Raw genomic sequence first — 13307 nt, 5'->3', positions numbered from 1 at the left:
CGGGCTCCGAAGGCGGGTTCGTGGCGCCCGAGTACCGGGAGGAGGGCGCCGCCGCGGCCAGCCGCGTCCGCAGGCGAGGACAGCAGGACGTGCTCCGAGGGTAGGTGGGCAGGCGGCCCGCGCCCCGGGGCGGCTGGTTGGGGAACCAGCCTTGGCTCGGCACTTTCCGTGTCACCCAGTGCTCGACCCTCGTTGCGGGGCAGGCGGCCTCTCACTTCTGTAGGAGACTAGAAGCCCGCCAGGAGCCTCTCGCAATTCGGACGGACCCCGCGCTCAGCCTCCGGAGAGCCTTCCCGGGGGTGGGGTCGGGCCCCTAGGGTTCGGATCCCCTGGGTTCGGATCGCAGAGCCCGTGCAGGGCCTGAGGCGCTGGAACAGGTTCCCAGTGCGGACAGAAGGCGGGCTCTGTGCGCTCTGCGCCGGGGTGCTGGAGCCTGCCTTCTCCCCACCGTCGGGGGCGCCCCTCCTCAGCCTTTTGTTTGAGGACGTGTGCGGGGGGTTTAGAGCTCATTCTGCTCATCAGCCGGAGCGCTCTACCTTTCCAGGTGCCTTCCTTGACACGTCGGGGCCAAGTAACACTTGATCAAGGCGAGATGGATTTGGGAATGAGGGCAAGGAATTCGCAACGGAATGTTCCCTTTGTTCTCTGCGTCCGGACGCTAGAATAGTGGCAAATTATATGTTTCCATGTCTCCTGTCGCCCTTGAAAATGGCAAGCAAGATGAAAGGGCTTTTACTGCCATCCCCCTAACCCCAAGGATCTGAAGCGTAGCTTTGATTTGTGTGTGGTGTCCAAATCTACTTGTTCTGGAATGAAAAGCGCTTCTGTGTTTCTAAACCTGCTCCCGCACGTGTGTGACCTGCTTGTCCCTTGCAGGCCCAATGTGTGCGGCTCCAGGTTTCACTCCTATTGCTGTCCTGGCTGGAAGACGCTTCCCGGAGGAAATCAGTGCATTGTCCGTGAGTGCGGGGCTGGGCTCACAGCGCGGGGCGGCATCCTTAGGCTGGCTGGGGCTGACCTTGCTTCAGTCTTGGACAGAGTTGCACTTAAAATGCATTGGCCCCACAGCGGTGATGATCTGGTTCAGCCCTGATTGAATAGTAAGGGGAAAAGAGCTTTCAGCAGTTCAGACTCCGGAGAAGAGCAGTGATAATGTTAAAAGTTTTAAAGATGCTTGGAAGTCCTATCTTTTTGTCTCAATACAAATTCAAAGGGGAGGGCTGTTAGTGCAACTCTCTAGATAACTCAAAACCACTCCCCCCTCCAAAGTCCAGATAAAGCCACAGTGTTATTATGTAAATTATCTGGCTTTGAGATCTGCTCAGGCTTGGGCCTTAGGAAGATCAAGCTTTTCAAAGCCCTTCCACAAACCCCCATTATCTCTGCCTTCATCTCCACAGCCACATCACAGAGATGTGAACGGAGCATTCCCAGAATGCTGAGTTGCAGTTGACTCAGGTTAACAAAATTTTAAAAGAGAACTCTGTTGAGTGGCATGACCTTTTGGGGAAGGGAGGGGGAAAAACATTTACATTTAGAATTTCTAGATCCTGAGTCTCATGGTGCACAGATTTCCAAAGCATGAATCTTAGAACTTGAGACGTCTGTGTATTTCCATGAAAGTGTTGGTTGTTTCACTCGGTTTCCAAAGTCTATATGCATGTTAACTGGCGAGCTTTTTTAGTTACCAGCGGTATAGTCAAGACCGCTGCGTTTTATTTCATTTGTCCAGTGCAGAAGACAGCCTGTACGTTAGAAGCGTGCTCATTTGGAGCCAGTCTTGACTTTAGATTGACCTCAGTCTTCTCTAGGGAGAAGATAATTATGCAATTATGAACAGAGAAAAGGGTCTAGACGCACTAGCCAAGAGATAATACAGATGTAGTGGCGTCTCTCTATATTTATTGGTTTTGTGGGCTCAAGACAGATCCTCCATGCTATTTCGGGGCAGTTTTTAAAAAGAAATGCAATCTCGAGTGTTGTTGAGACTAGTTTCTTCCTATTTTTCTACCACCAATCTCAAAATCTCTAGTCATGAGGCAAAATAGAGAATAGCAGCTGTGTTCTTTAAAGTTCTTCATAACATTTTAAATAATATGTGCTATTATAAGTCTTTGCTTTTCCTTTTTAAAAAAGAAAGGGCATGGCTTTCTTTTCCTCCAACACAGAAAGTCATATGTGAGGCGTTTAAGGAAGGTGCATTTGCTTTTTCAGACCAGTAGGGCATCACTGCTCTGGTTTCCTAGAATTCTAAAACAGCTAACGTCACTCACGGCACACCTGCCACCCTGGCCAGGAGTGACTTAGGCAGGGCGGAAAGTCTGACTCACTAAATGTAATGAATGTGACTGCCATTATTGAGTTGGAGAGCAGCCGAGGAGGAGGGCTAGGGCTATGGTACGTGTTGAAAATCTGTAAAGTCAGGTTTTATTGGATCAGTGTGGAATGGGAATTCCAGAGAGCAGAGCCTTCTAGAATATTTGCAGTAGGAGTACATGTATGGCTCGCTGAGTGTCAGTTTTAAAGGAGTAGCAGTTGTGCCCCTTTCTAGTTTAGAAGATTAGCTCTCAGAATCTAATAGTGAGAATGACGGTGGTAGCTTACATTTCTGCTAGTTGAAATATTTGGGTGCTTATGAGATACATTGAAATTTACATGTATCAGAAATCTATAAAAAGCATGAACCTTGAAATGATCTTTGTATCTCCAAGAAATATTTAAATCTGTTTCAAGAGCTATCTGAAAAACCCTTATTATTAACACATAAAAAGCAAATGATTAAACCAGGTGTGGTGGTGCATGCCTGTAATCCCAGCATACAAGAGGCTGAGGCAGGAGGATTGCCACAAGTTAGAGGCTACCCTGGGCTGTTCAGTGAGTTCAAGGCCAGCCTGAACTACATAATGAGAACCTGTCTCAAATTCCCACAACCCCTCCCAAAATAGTAAATTTTGTACTTGAATGTATAAAATAGTACATTAAATAAGGGGGTAAATAATATGGTGTAACACTATCACCACCATATCCTATTATGTGGGTGTTACCTAATGGTTAACCTTTGACAGACTAATTAAATTAAATAATTCAATATGTTGACATTTCAAAAGATAATCAGTGGGGAAAATAATGAAAATAAAACCATCATAAACTTAAAATCGAGAATTTCAATTCTAGGCTTTCTTCAGGATGTTACCTATATCTCAACATTTAGCAAAAAAATATTTGGAGAATGCCTTAATGAACAAGATATAAATAGAAAATACAGACCAATTTTCCCATTTCTACTTTAGTGAGAAACTTCAAATTTTAATCCGTTTGGCTTTGATCAGGCTTCATTATGAGAAAGAGCTATTAAAAGCAAAATATAGTTCATAAAATATTAGAAATTTAATGCATTTTGAACTCTATTTTCTTATTATTCTTAATTGTGACTTGAAAAATCACTGAAGTGTTTCCAAACTCTGAAATATTTGTTTGCAAAAGGATGGAATTGACTTTCTTATTTTCCATTTATTGTTCTATAATCTTGTTACACTATGAAGTAATAGAAAAATTGCTTATCAATTAATTTATTTTATACTAGGGACAGAATTTTAAACAGTGGGATGGGATTGGCCTAGATTCATAGCGTTTGAGACTTGAAGAAAACTCATAACATGCCAGTATAATCACTTTATTTTGCATTACCAATGAGAAAACTGAACCCAGAGATGCTGTGGATTCCTCCTGAGCTTACAGCGGATCTGGGACAGAGGAGGACTGGACCTGAGACCTTCATATACCACATACTTTTTACCTGGCCACCCAGTCCCCGGTGCTCCAGATGCCACTGAAATACCTGTATCTAGGTCCCCTCTCCTCTCGCTGGTATTCGGAGGTCTCCTGGTTAAATATTTATGTGATACATAATGGGAGCCTGAAAAGTGTGTGAGGAGAAAGGACCAGACTATTCTTGCTTCTCATGGGGTTAAAAATACACTGCACATAGATGCAGTCCTGACCCCCTTTGCACCCTTTCACACTTCACTGAGATTAAGTCTGGATGAAGCGCTTTCACCTAAGCTAGACTACCCACCTGCTGGGGAAGAGGATTCTTTGAAGTAAAACACAATATTTTAATGACCATTTGTTGTTGAATAGTTAGTTATTGGTGATCAGAAACTATAGTGTATTTTAAGAAGTATTAACCAATTCTCTTGGGGAGCCATATTCTGGCCTAAAATTTTATCCTCACATCATAGTTGACACTATTTCCTTTATAAGGAGTCCTGATGCTGATAAGGCCATATGACATGGATGTAAAAAGGCAATTTGGAGAAGTAAAAGAACTACTGAGTTCCTTTGCTTCAATAGTGTATGTGCCTTATACTGTTGGGGAGGTCTTAAATCTCTGTGTTTGGTTGTTTTGGTACTGGGAATTGAACTCAGGACCTCACACTTGCCAGGCAGGCACCCTGCAGCTGAGCTACATGCCTGGCCATTGAATCTCTTTGAAAGTTGTAAAAGCACTCCCTAGCGAAAGATAGATAGGCACATTAGCATAAATGTTTACAGCAAGTGTCAGGGCATTCCTAGATGCCCCTCACAGAGCTCTAAAGCACACCGCCTTTGTGCTCAGACAGAATTCAATTGTGGGTATAGAGATAAATCTTTCAGCTCTCAATGAATGGACTCTAAATTTGGGACAAACTCCCCCGTTGAAGACTCTCGACTACAGGTTTTAAGTGTCTGTGGTATGCGCTGTTGGTGAGTCTAACATTCTCCACTGTGGTGACCCTCATACCTTTGTATTTACTGGAGGTCGCAGCTGCAGGAAGCCTTGATTCTCCCCCTATCAAAATGTCTCAGCAGCTTTCTTGAGTGGTAAGGGTAGGTTAGGCGGTGAAGATGCTATGGGAGAAGAAAGGCTGGAAGAAGGACAGAAGGAATTATTAAGGGGAACAGAGATTGATGATGGGGCAGGTCAGATACCAGCTGGGAAGGAATGTGCATGGAACCCCTGAGGCTTGGCCGAGCCATTAGAGACTGGAGTCTTTGGCTCAGCCAATTTCACATTCTCTTTCTTCTGTAAAGGTCCTTTACACAGTGGGCTGTTTTTTGTAAGGGTGTGCAGGTTCTCTCAGTTTCCTTACTGCTTCCAGCTCCCAGGTCAAGGCTGAATTCTTGGTGAATTCTGCATTTAAATTCTCAATTTTGAATGAAAAAAGCAATTTGTATGGATAGGAGCATTAAAGGTTTAGTATTACACAATTTGAAATAGTTTCACTTGTTTCCACATTATCAGAAGGATACTTGTAAAACTTACCCCCATAACTACAATAGGTAATTTCACTACATGGCTAAAGTTGACCTATTACATCATATATAAAATTGTATATTAATTTTTTGGCTTTATGTTATGAAAATATAGCTTTCTTATTTTGTGAACTGTAATTTATTATGTAGTTATTTATTCACTTTCCTATTGTGCTTTCTACAGCAATTTGTAGAAACAGTTGTGGAGATGGATTTTGTTCCCGACCTAACATGTGTACTTGTTCCAGCGGCCAAATATCACCGACTTGTGGAGCAAAATCAAGTATGTTTCTTTTATATGGCTTTGTGTACTGCGTGTTCCCTAAGCCTTTGAGTAAATGCTAAATGCCCTTTTCAAAAAAAATATAAAGTTCTGTTTATTTTCCTCACAAACTAGGTCTGTAGTAATTTTGGAGTAATAACCTTTGGCTGCTTACTTGTTACTCAAATGGATAATGGGTTTCGGTAAGAAAAGGGCTTTAATTCTGTTTAGGAGTGTGCCTATGCAGTGGAAAAAGAATTACTCCCCTGAAGTAATTCTTTGTGGATAATAGCTTTAACGTGCTGGGTTTTTACTAAATGTCAGGTACTGTTGGAGTTTTTGATTGTATTACTTTAATCCTAAGAATTCTTTCTTCCTTGGGTGAATTCATTTACATAGGAGTCTCCTTGTATGTCCAAGGTGGCCTCTTCATCTGCCCGTTTTTCACCATACAGAATGTCAGCTCTTCAGAGGAAACTGTTTACCAACCTATGATCTTTTGAGTGCTGGCTCTGCCCCCTCTGAAGCTCCTCACTGCTCTTTCTCATACCTGGCTGAGTTTCATCTTCCTAGACTCAGTACAGGTGTCAAACAGAGCAGTGGTATTTGGTTCCTATAACTAAGTGTCCCCTTGACTCTAAGCTATTCTTTCACACCAGTTTTCTTAGTTTACCACAGTCTATAATTACTTTGTGGTACTGTTTATCGGCCGTACTATTTCATCTGCCTCCTTAGTGGAATGCAGGCTCCATAAAGAACAAAGCCAACTTTATCATGGTTGCAGGCACTCAGCCCTGCGCTCTGAATGCATACAAGTGCCCCCATCTGCCAGGGTCTGTACAGAACTGCAGTACTGCTTGTCCCCTTCCAATGAGCTCCTTTAACACTGAGGATTTACTCTATCAACTAAATAACATCTGTAACAGATATGTCCATGAGTGCACTTAGGGCAAGTGGGTTGTAATATTTATTTCTGTAGAACATATTTATCAATAACTTGGACAGGCGCTTTATAATTTTATAGGTACTGTCACCCTGTTGACTGCTACTTGTGCTCTCTTGTTGCTGTCCTTTGCAGTTCAGCAGTGCAGTGTGCGGTGCATGAATGGTGGGACCTGTGCAGATGAGCACTGCCAGTGCCAGAAGGGATATATTGGAACCTACTGTGGACAACGTAAGATGCCTTGCAGTTGACTTTGTCAGAATAACTTGGTTTTATGGGTATTTCATATTAGGTTACACGTTAAGGTCTTAGAAAACCTATGATCCTTTGAAAATAGTTGTATGTACTAAGACATACAAATGGATTTTTAATTTTTAACCTATAAAATATTTCTTTTAGAATTTTTGTGCTTTGAGCTAGGGATATAGCTCAGCAGCACAGTGCCTGCCTGGCAAGCACAAGGTCCTGAGTTCAATTTATGATATTAAAAAAAAAGAATTTTTGTGCTTTGGAGTATTAGTGTTGTTGATTACTATTACTAGTGCTTTATCAAATTTGACACATACCCACATACCGCAGGTATTTCCTTGTGTTTTTGTTCTACCAAGTATACTTTCCTGAAAAATGGAGAGGTTTTCTGGAAGACTTTCCTGCTCTTTTCCTCACCATGTGGTTTTTTTTTTAGGATATTTAAAAAATTAACCACAAGAGAGAAAATCTCATAAATTATCCTTTGTTTCAATGAATTAATTTTTAAAAATGAGATGTCAATATGAAAGAGGGAACTTTATGCTGGGCATGGTGGTGCAGACCTATAATCCCAACACTTGGAAGGCTGAGGCAGGAAGATCACCATGAGTTCAAGAGCAGCCTGGGCTACATAAGCAACTTCAAAGCCAGCCTACACTACAGAGCAAGACCCTGACTCAAAAAAAAAAAAAAAAAAAAAAGAGAACTTTAATCTAGGAAAGCTTAACTTACATTCTCCAATATCTAACCAAGAAACAGCTTTTTTTTTAAACAAGAATGGAAGGATTATAGCTCCTGAACCATGATGTGTCACCAAGGAATACTTTTGGCTAGTGTTCCCCAAATGGCAAGACTATGCAAATTCCCATATTTTTATGTTCAGATGCGTAGAAGGATGTAACATTAAAGAAGTTGAGTTCCGTGTGGTAAGATGGACCCTTTTCAGTTCCTTTGCACTGTATTAAATGCAGAGTTCGTGTGCAATGTTAAGGTTCAAGGCTTCTCTAAGACCTGCTGATTCCCATTTTCAACATGGAGAAAACAGCTGTGCAAGAATATCTAGCTTGTTTTTAGTTAACATTATTTTTGTTGCAATTTTAACTTTTTCTCAATTGTAGTAAAATATACATAACAAACTTTACTATTTTAACTATTTTAAGTATATAGTTCAGGGGCATTAAGTACCTCTAAATTTATTGTACAACCATCAACACCTTCTGTCTTCAGAATTTTTTTCATGTTGTGAAACAGAAACTCTGGACCAGTTAACCAATTATCCTCATTTCCCTGTCGCCCCAGCTTTTGGAAACAATCGTTCTTTCTACCTCCATAAATATAACTACTCTCAGTACTTCATAGAATTATATGGTATTTGTCCTTTTGTGACTGACTTATTTAACTTAGTATGATGTGTTTAAGTTTTATCCATGTGGGAGCATCTACCAGAATTTCCTTACGTTAAAAGCAGAAAAATATTCCACTGTGAATATCACATTTTTTTCCATTCATCTGTGGATGGTCATTTGAGCTGCTTCAACCTTTTGACTAGTATGAACAATGGTGCTACAAACATGGGTTTACAAGTACCTGTTCGAGTTCCTGCTTTCAAATCATTTGGCTCTGTACTCAGAAAAGGAGTTGCTGGTGTGAAGGTTTACCCTGGGTAGTGGTTGTAGTTTCTTTGTAGATTGCAGTCAGCTTAGGATCATCATAGCTTTCCATTTATAAGTGTTATAAAGTTTTCTTTTCAAGTCATTTTAAGTAAAATGAATCAACTTAAAGGGACGTATTCTGCTAAGGTTAGTAGCAGGCTAATATCTTTTATAAAGGGCAAAAAGTATGTTTCGGACTTTGCTTTCTCTACCGCCAGTACTGACCGCTGCCACTGTAGTGCAGCAGTGACCATAGACAGCACATAAACAAAAGGACTTGGGGCTGTTTCAACAACTCTTCATTGCTGAGACACTTCATAAACTCTGACATTTGAATTTTAGTTTTCAGTGGTGATGGAATATTATTATTTTGATTTTTCAACAAAAACAGAAGAACCTCTTCTTAGCTCGCGAGTGGTACAGAGACACAGCCAGATCTGGGCTTTGGACGTAGCTTGCAGAGTCCCTGTGAGGGTGGTTCTCGGGTGTGACAAAAGCTATCAGGGTAATGTGAGACTGACTAATGCTTGAGAAATAGAGGGTTAAGGTATATGAGCTGGGACAGTGAACAGAGGCAGATTTCCTCACAAGAATCAGGGTCTGGGGCAGAAGGTTCTCTAGCCCAGGATCGAGGCAAGAGAGCAGAAAGAAGTAGGGAACAGCAGAACGGAAAATTATAGCAAAGGTTTTTTTCATGAATGGTACTTTTTCTTCATATTTTCTTTATATATTTGAGTATTAAAAAGCAAAAGTCTACAATGAACACAATATTGATAAGGAGGCAGATTTATACCTTTTTAATGCCTCATAATAGTATTAGGAGATGTGGTTATAAGTGTTTCAGAGTTCAGTCGCCAGAGAGGGGACACAATTATCCTTGTTGAAATTCACTTTTTTTGCTTTATGCGGGAGAACGTGATAATTACCTCAGAGTCACAAGGGTCGAGCTCGTGCCTTGATCTTTCTCCTTGGTTCTCAAGTCTTTGCTGAAGCCAGCCCGGGTTCAGTTGCTCCAGTGGTCTCGGGCATCTGTGTGTGTGTGGGTGTGTGTCTTTTACTGAAGGCTGTGAAGAACAACCTCTGGGAACTGTGTCCTTTCCCTGCTGCTCAAACAGAAACTGACAGCTAGGTCATGGAAAGTCCTTCTGTTCTGGAAGAGCACTTCTCTGTCCTTCCGCCCCTGTGGCACCCTGGATCAGTGCTGTCACTCTCCTCTCCAGTCAGGGGAATGTGAAAGGCAGTGGGGCAGGAAACTTGCACACACCTGAGTGTTCTTCTCTGGTGCCTCAGGAGACGAAGCCTTCCTTCTCTATCATTTCAAGGTCAAAGGGATGTATAATGCAAGCGAAATATGTAGCTAACAAAGTTGATTAGCAAATGATGTGTTGGTGTGATGACTAGTAAGTGGCAGGCCAACAAGTGATTTAAGGAAGACACTGTTTATGTTGTCTTACATAGAAGGTGTAGAAGAGTAGTGAGACCGCAGGAGGAGAGGACAGTTTTCAGCTTGAGGATCGCTTAGTTGCTTGCTCAGAAATGTAGGCAGCATCCTGTAGAAAGTATCCCCTCATGCAGTGCTGCTGAGTAAGCACTGTGCCGTAGCTGAGGTGCTGGGAGTGCATCAATGAACAAGCACAGCCTGCCTGCACAGAGTTTATCCTGATAGGGAAAATGCAGGGATTGATGAGTAAAGGAAAAGGTGAACAGCTGGTGCCAGTGTAGGTGATGAGAAGGCCTAGGGTCAGGAGAAAGTAGGATAAGGGGAGACTATCTGGTTAAGACTTAGAGTTCTCTGCTGTTTCATACCAGGCCTCTCCGGGAAGGTGACATTTGCACACGGACCCGAGGCTGTGCTTTAGTTCCGTGGCAGATATTTTCTAGGCAGAGGGGAAAACAAATTCAAAGGACCTTAGCTTGTTTTGGAAATAGAGTCTGTGGAAGATCTTGTGTGCCGATGGACACGCTGTCATGGATAAAAAGGTGAGAAGGCAGAGATCAAAATGATAGCTGGAGGATTTGGGTTCCATGTTTGTTGAAGAAGTCTGTTAAATTGCCAAGTGCTAATATCTGAGTACTGAGAGCTTAGGACAGATGTCAGAGACATAACTTTGGAAGCATATGCACTGAAGTTTTCTATCAATAATGCTTAAGGTTGATTCTGTCCTGTGCCGATACAGTAGGCTTCTTCTAACATTTTCCTCTGGTTTAGAGTGCTATGCTTATCTTATATGTTTTAGTAGAAATCACAACTACAGTTTCAAACTGAGTGATGTCAAATGTCTGTGCCCTGTAGAGTAGTACAGGAGACTAACAGAAAGATGCTGCTCGTTTATGTTATTATGATTTGGATCCAGAATGTCCCTCGGACCCCTAGTGTGCTCAGGAGGCTGGACTTTGGGAAAGTGGTTGGATCGTGGGGACCCTGCATTCACTGGGAGGTGGAGCCTGATTGGGAGAGGATGTGATGATCTGGATGGGTACTCCTCCCTCCCTGGCTCCGCCTCCTCCCTCTGCCTCCTGGCTGTCCTGACATGCGCAGCTTTTCTCCTTGGCAGGCCTTTCTACCACGCTGTTTCTGCCTTGGAACCAGCCTACCATGGACTGGAAACCTCTAAAAACTGTGAACCCAAATAAACGTCTCCCTCTTTAAATTGTGGGTGTTGGGTGTTTTGTCTGAGCACTGAGAAAAGCAACCAATGTCAAACAGTACACTTCCCCCTCACCCCAGGTAGTAAGGGCAACTATGACTCTAGCTCCTGTTTCCACCAGTAGTACATCTTCTTCCTTCCTGCCTTCTCCTTCACTTCTGAGCTGGGTAGCTAGGTGTAAATTTTTTTAGAGGGGGCAACATGTGAACATTTTTATCTTCCTGAGTGGCCAGCATTTTTTCCATGGTGGAAATTTAGGCATATTCAAGTTTCTTCCCAACTCTAATAGAAATATAAATTACTCTTTCCATTATGTTTTGTTAACAAAAATATTTTATAAAATACCTTTCACCATGACTCATTCAAAAGATGGAAATTCATCTCCTTTGTGTTCTGTTCATACTTCTGTCTGTATTTTCTGCTTCTATTCTTTTGCTGTTGCTCTTCAGAATAACCTTTAGATCCTAGAAAACTAGTCTTCCTTTCCATGACAGTTTGTAGTTTAAAAATACAAGGAATTAAAAACGTAAAAAACCTATAATGCATAGCCACTGTGCCTTTTACTTTATACATCATTTTATTTAATCTTCATACTACTGGGGTAGGGTTGATTAACTCTTATACAGTTAGGGAAGCTGAGACCCAGAAAGATGTGGTTGGTTAGGTGGCTGGGAATAGCAGAGCAGAGCTCATTATCTGCCCCCTACATTTCCCTTCCTTCCTTCCTTCCTTCCTTCCTTCCTTCCTTCCTTCCTTCCTTCCTTCCTTCCTCCCTTCTTCCCTTCCTTCCTTCCTTCCTTTCTTCCTTCCTTCCTTCCTCCCTTCTATCCATCTATCCATCCATCCATCCATCCATCCATCCATCCACCAGTGGAAAAAGTGCTGTGAAATTTGGTTGAGTTCCTGAAGCATATGGAATAGTGATGAGGGCATTCAAAGGCAAACAAATTCTGGTTCTGTCCTGGGAGAGCTTCCTGTCATGAGTGACAGGAATGTAAGTGAATGGTGATATTCATGACTCTCGATTCTTTCACAAGACTCTTATTAGTATTTATAGTATTAGAAATTAAAAATGAGAAATTTAAACATATAGATTGACAACAAACTTACTTAACCTATTTTTGTTGTTGTTTGTTTATTTGATATTAAGAATTGATCCCAGAAGCACTCCACTCCTGAGCCACATCCCTAGCCTTTTTTTTTTTTTTTTTTTTTTGAGGCAGGGTCTCCCTGAATTGCCAGGTTGGCCTGGAACTTGGCAATCATCCTTCCTCAGCCTGCTGAGTAGCATGTGCCACTGCTCCCACAACTTGAATATTTTTATAACAATAACTATTTTCCAGCCTTCAAAATGAATTTACTGAGAAGGGAAGCATGGGTAGTCTAGACAGATTGGATTTGCTTTAACTGGTAATGCATCAGCTCTTTCTGGGAGAAGACCAGGATGTATCCAGCCCTATCGTCTCTGGGCTTCAGGAGCTCTGTTTTGGAAAACGCTGAGAGAAGCCAACCCCTCTTCCACTTACCCAAGCGAGTGTCCCAGACAGTGGCAGATGACTGCTTTTCCACATCTGTGTCTTTTTTTAAAGGCCAGTATAGTGGTGAAAGAACTTGTCTGGGAAAGTGACTTTCATTTACATTGCTTGCAACTTGATAACGTTTAAAGGAAATTCTTCACATCTTCATTAATTGTGTTTGATTAGTTGAAGGGTATCTGTTGAACAGTTAAGAATCCACAAGTCCAGGCAAGTATTTCTGTGGAATTACGCAGAGTATCTGCTGAACAGTTAGAATTTTTAAGTTCTGGCAGTTATTTCAGTGGAATGACACCATACTTTTGTCCTTTTCTACATTCCTGTCCACCCCCATCTTCCTCACCATCCCTATGGCTTTTGTCTGCCCTTGCCGATCCTCTGTATTTACTTTTCTGTTCTCTCTGCCCCTGTGTTGCACGGCAGCGATGAGAACTGCATGGAGCTCAGCTTGGGACAGGTGGAGAAGCAGAATGTGGTTCTCAGAGTGTGAACTGTGCAAAGAGAGAGTCACACTTGTGATCAAAGAATGCCTATAGACAAGGAATTGTAAGCTCATCGACAAAGCGATAATTTAGGGTGAGGGTATCTTTGTTTTGTGCTGTGTCTGCGTGGTGCTGTCATCAGCAGAACAGAAAATACTCCATGCTCTCTGGATGATGACAGGTAATCCAGTTCAACAGCCCTGCTTTAAAAACAGTGGTGGTGCTACTCCATTTTTTAGAC

At 42.1% G+C, this 13307-nt stretch overlaps 1 protein-coding gene across 1 annotated transcript in view; it reads left to right on the top strand.

The window, feature by feature from the left end:
* Positions 1 to 2: 2 nt before the first annotated feature.
* Fbn2 (fibrillin 2) overlaps positions 3 to 13307 on the top strand; it is a gene marked incomplete at its 5' end in the record, with an annotated part of 227883 nt that continues 214578 nt past the window's right edge. Inside the window, 4 exons of the mRNA XM_005380550.2 lie at positions 3 to 100; positions 877 to 959; positions 5480 to 5578; positions 6636 to 6731. Of these exons, the coding sequence (XP_005380607.2) occupies positions 3 to 100; positions 877 to 959; positions 5480 to 5578; positions 6636 to 6731 (376 nt within the window). The remainder of the gene's footprint in view (positions 101 to 876; positions 960 to 5479; positions 5579 to 6635; positions 6732 to 13307) is intronic.

This window comes from Chinchilla lanigera, unplaced genomic scaffold (assembly GCF_000276665.1).
Source record: "Chinchilla lanigera isolate Chin_1 unplaced genomic scaffold, ChiLan1.0 scaffold00014, whole genome shotgun sequence".
NCBI lineage: Eukaryota > Metazoa > Chordata > Mammalia > Rodentia > Chinchillidae > Chinchilla > Chinchilla lanigera.
Note: the sequence above shows the minus strand (reverse complement) of the source record. Positions and strands in the feature narration are given on the sequence as shown.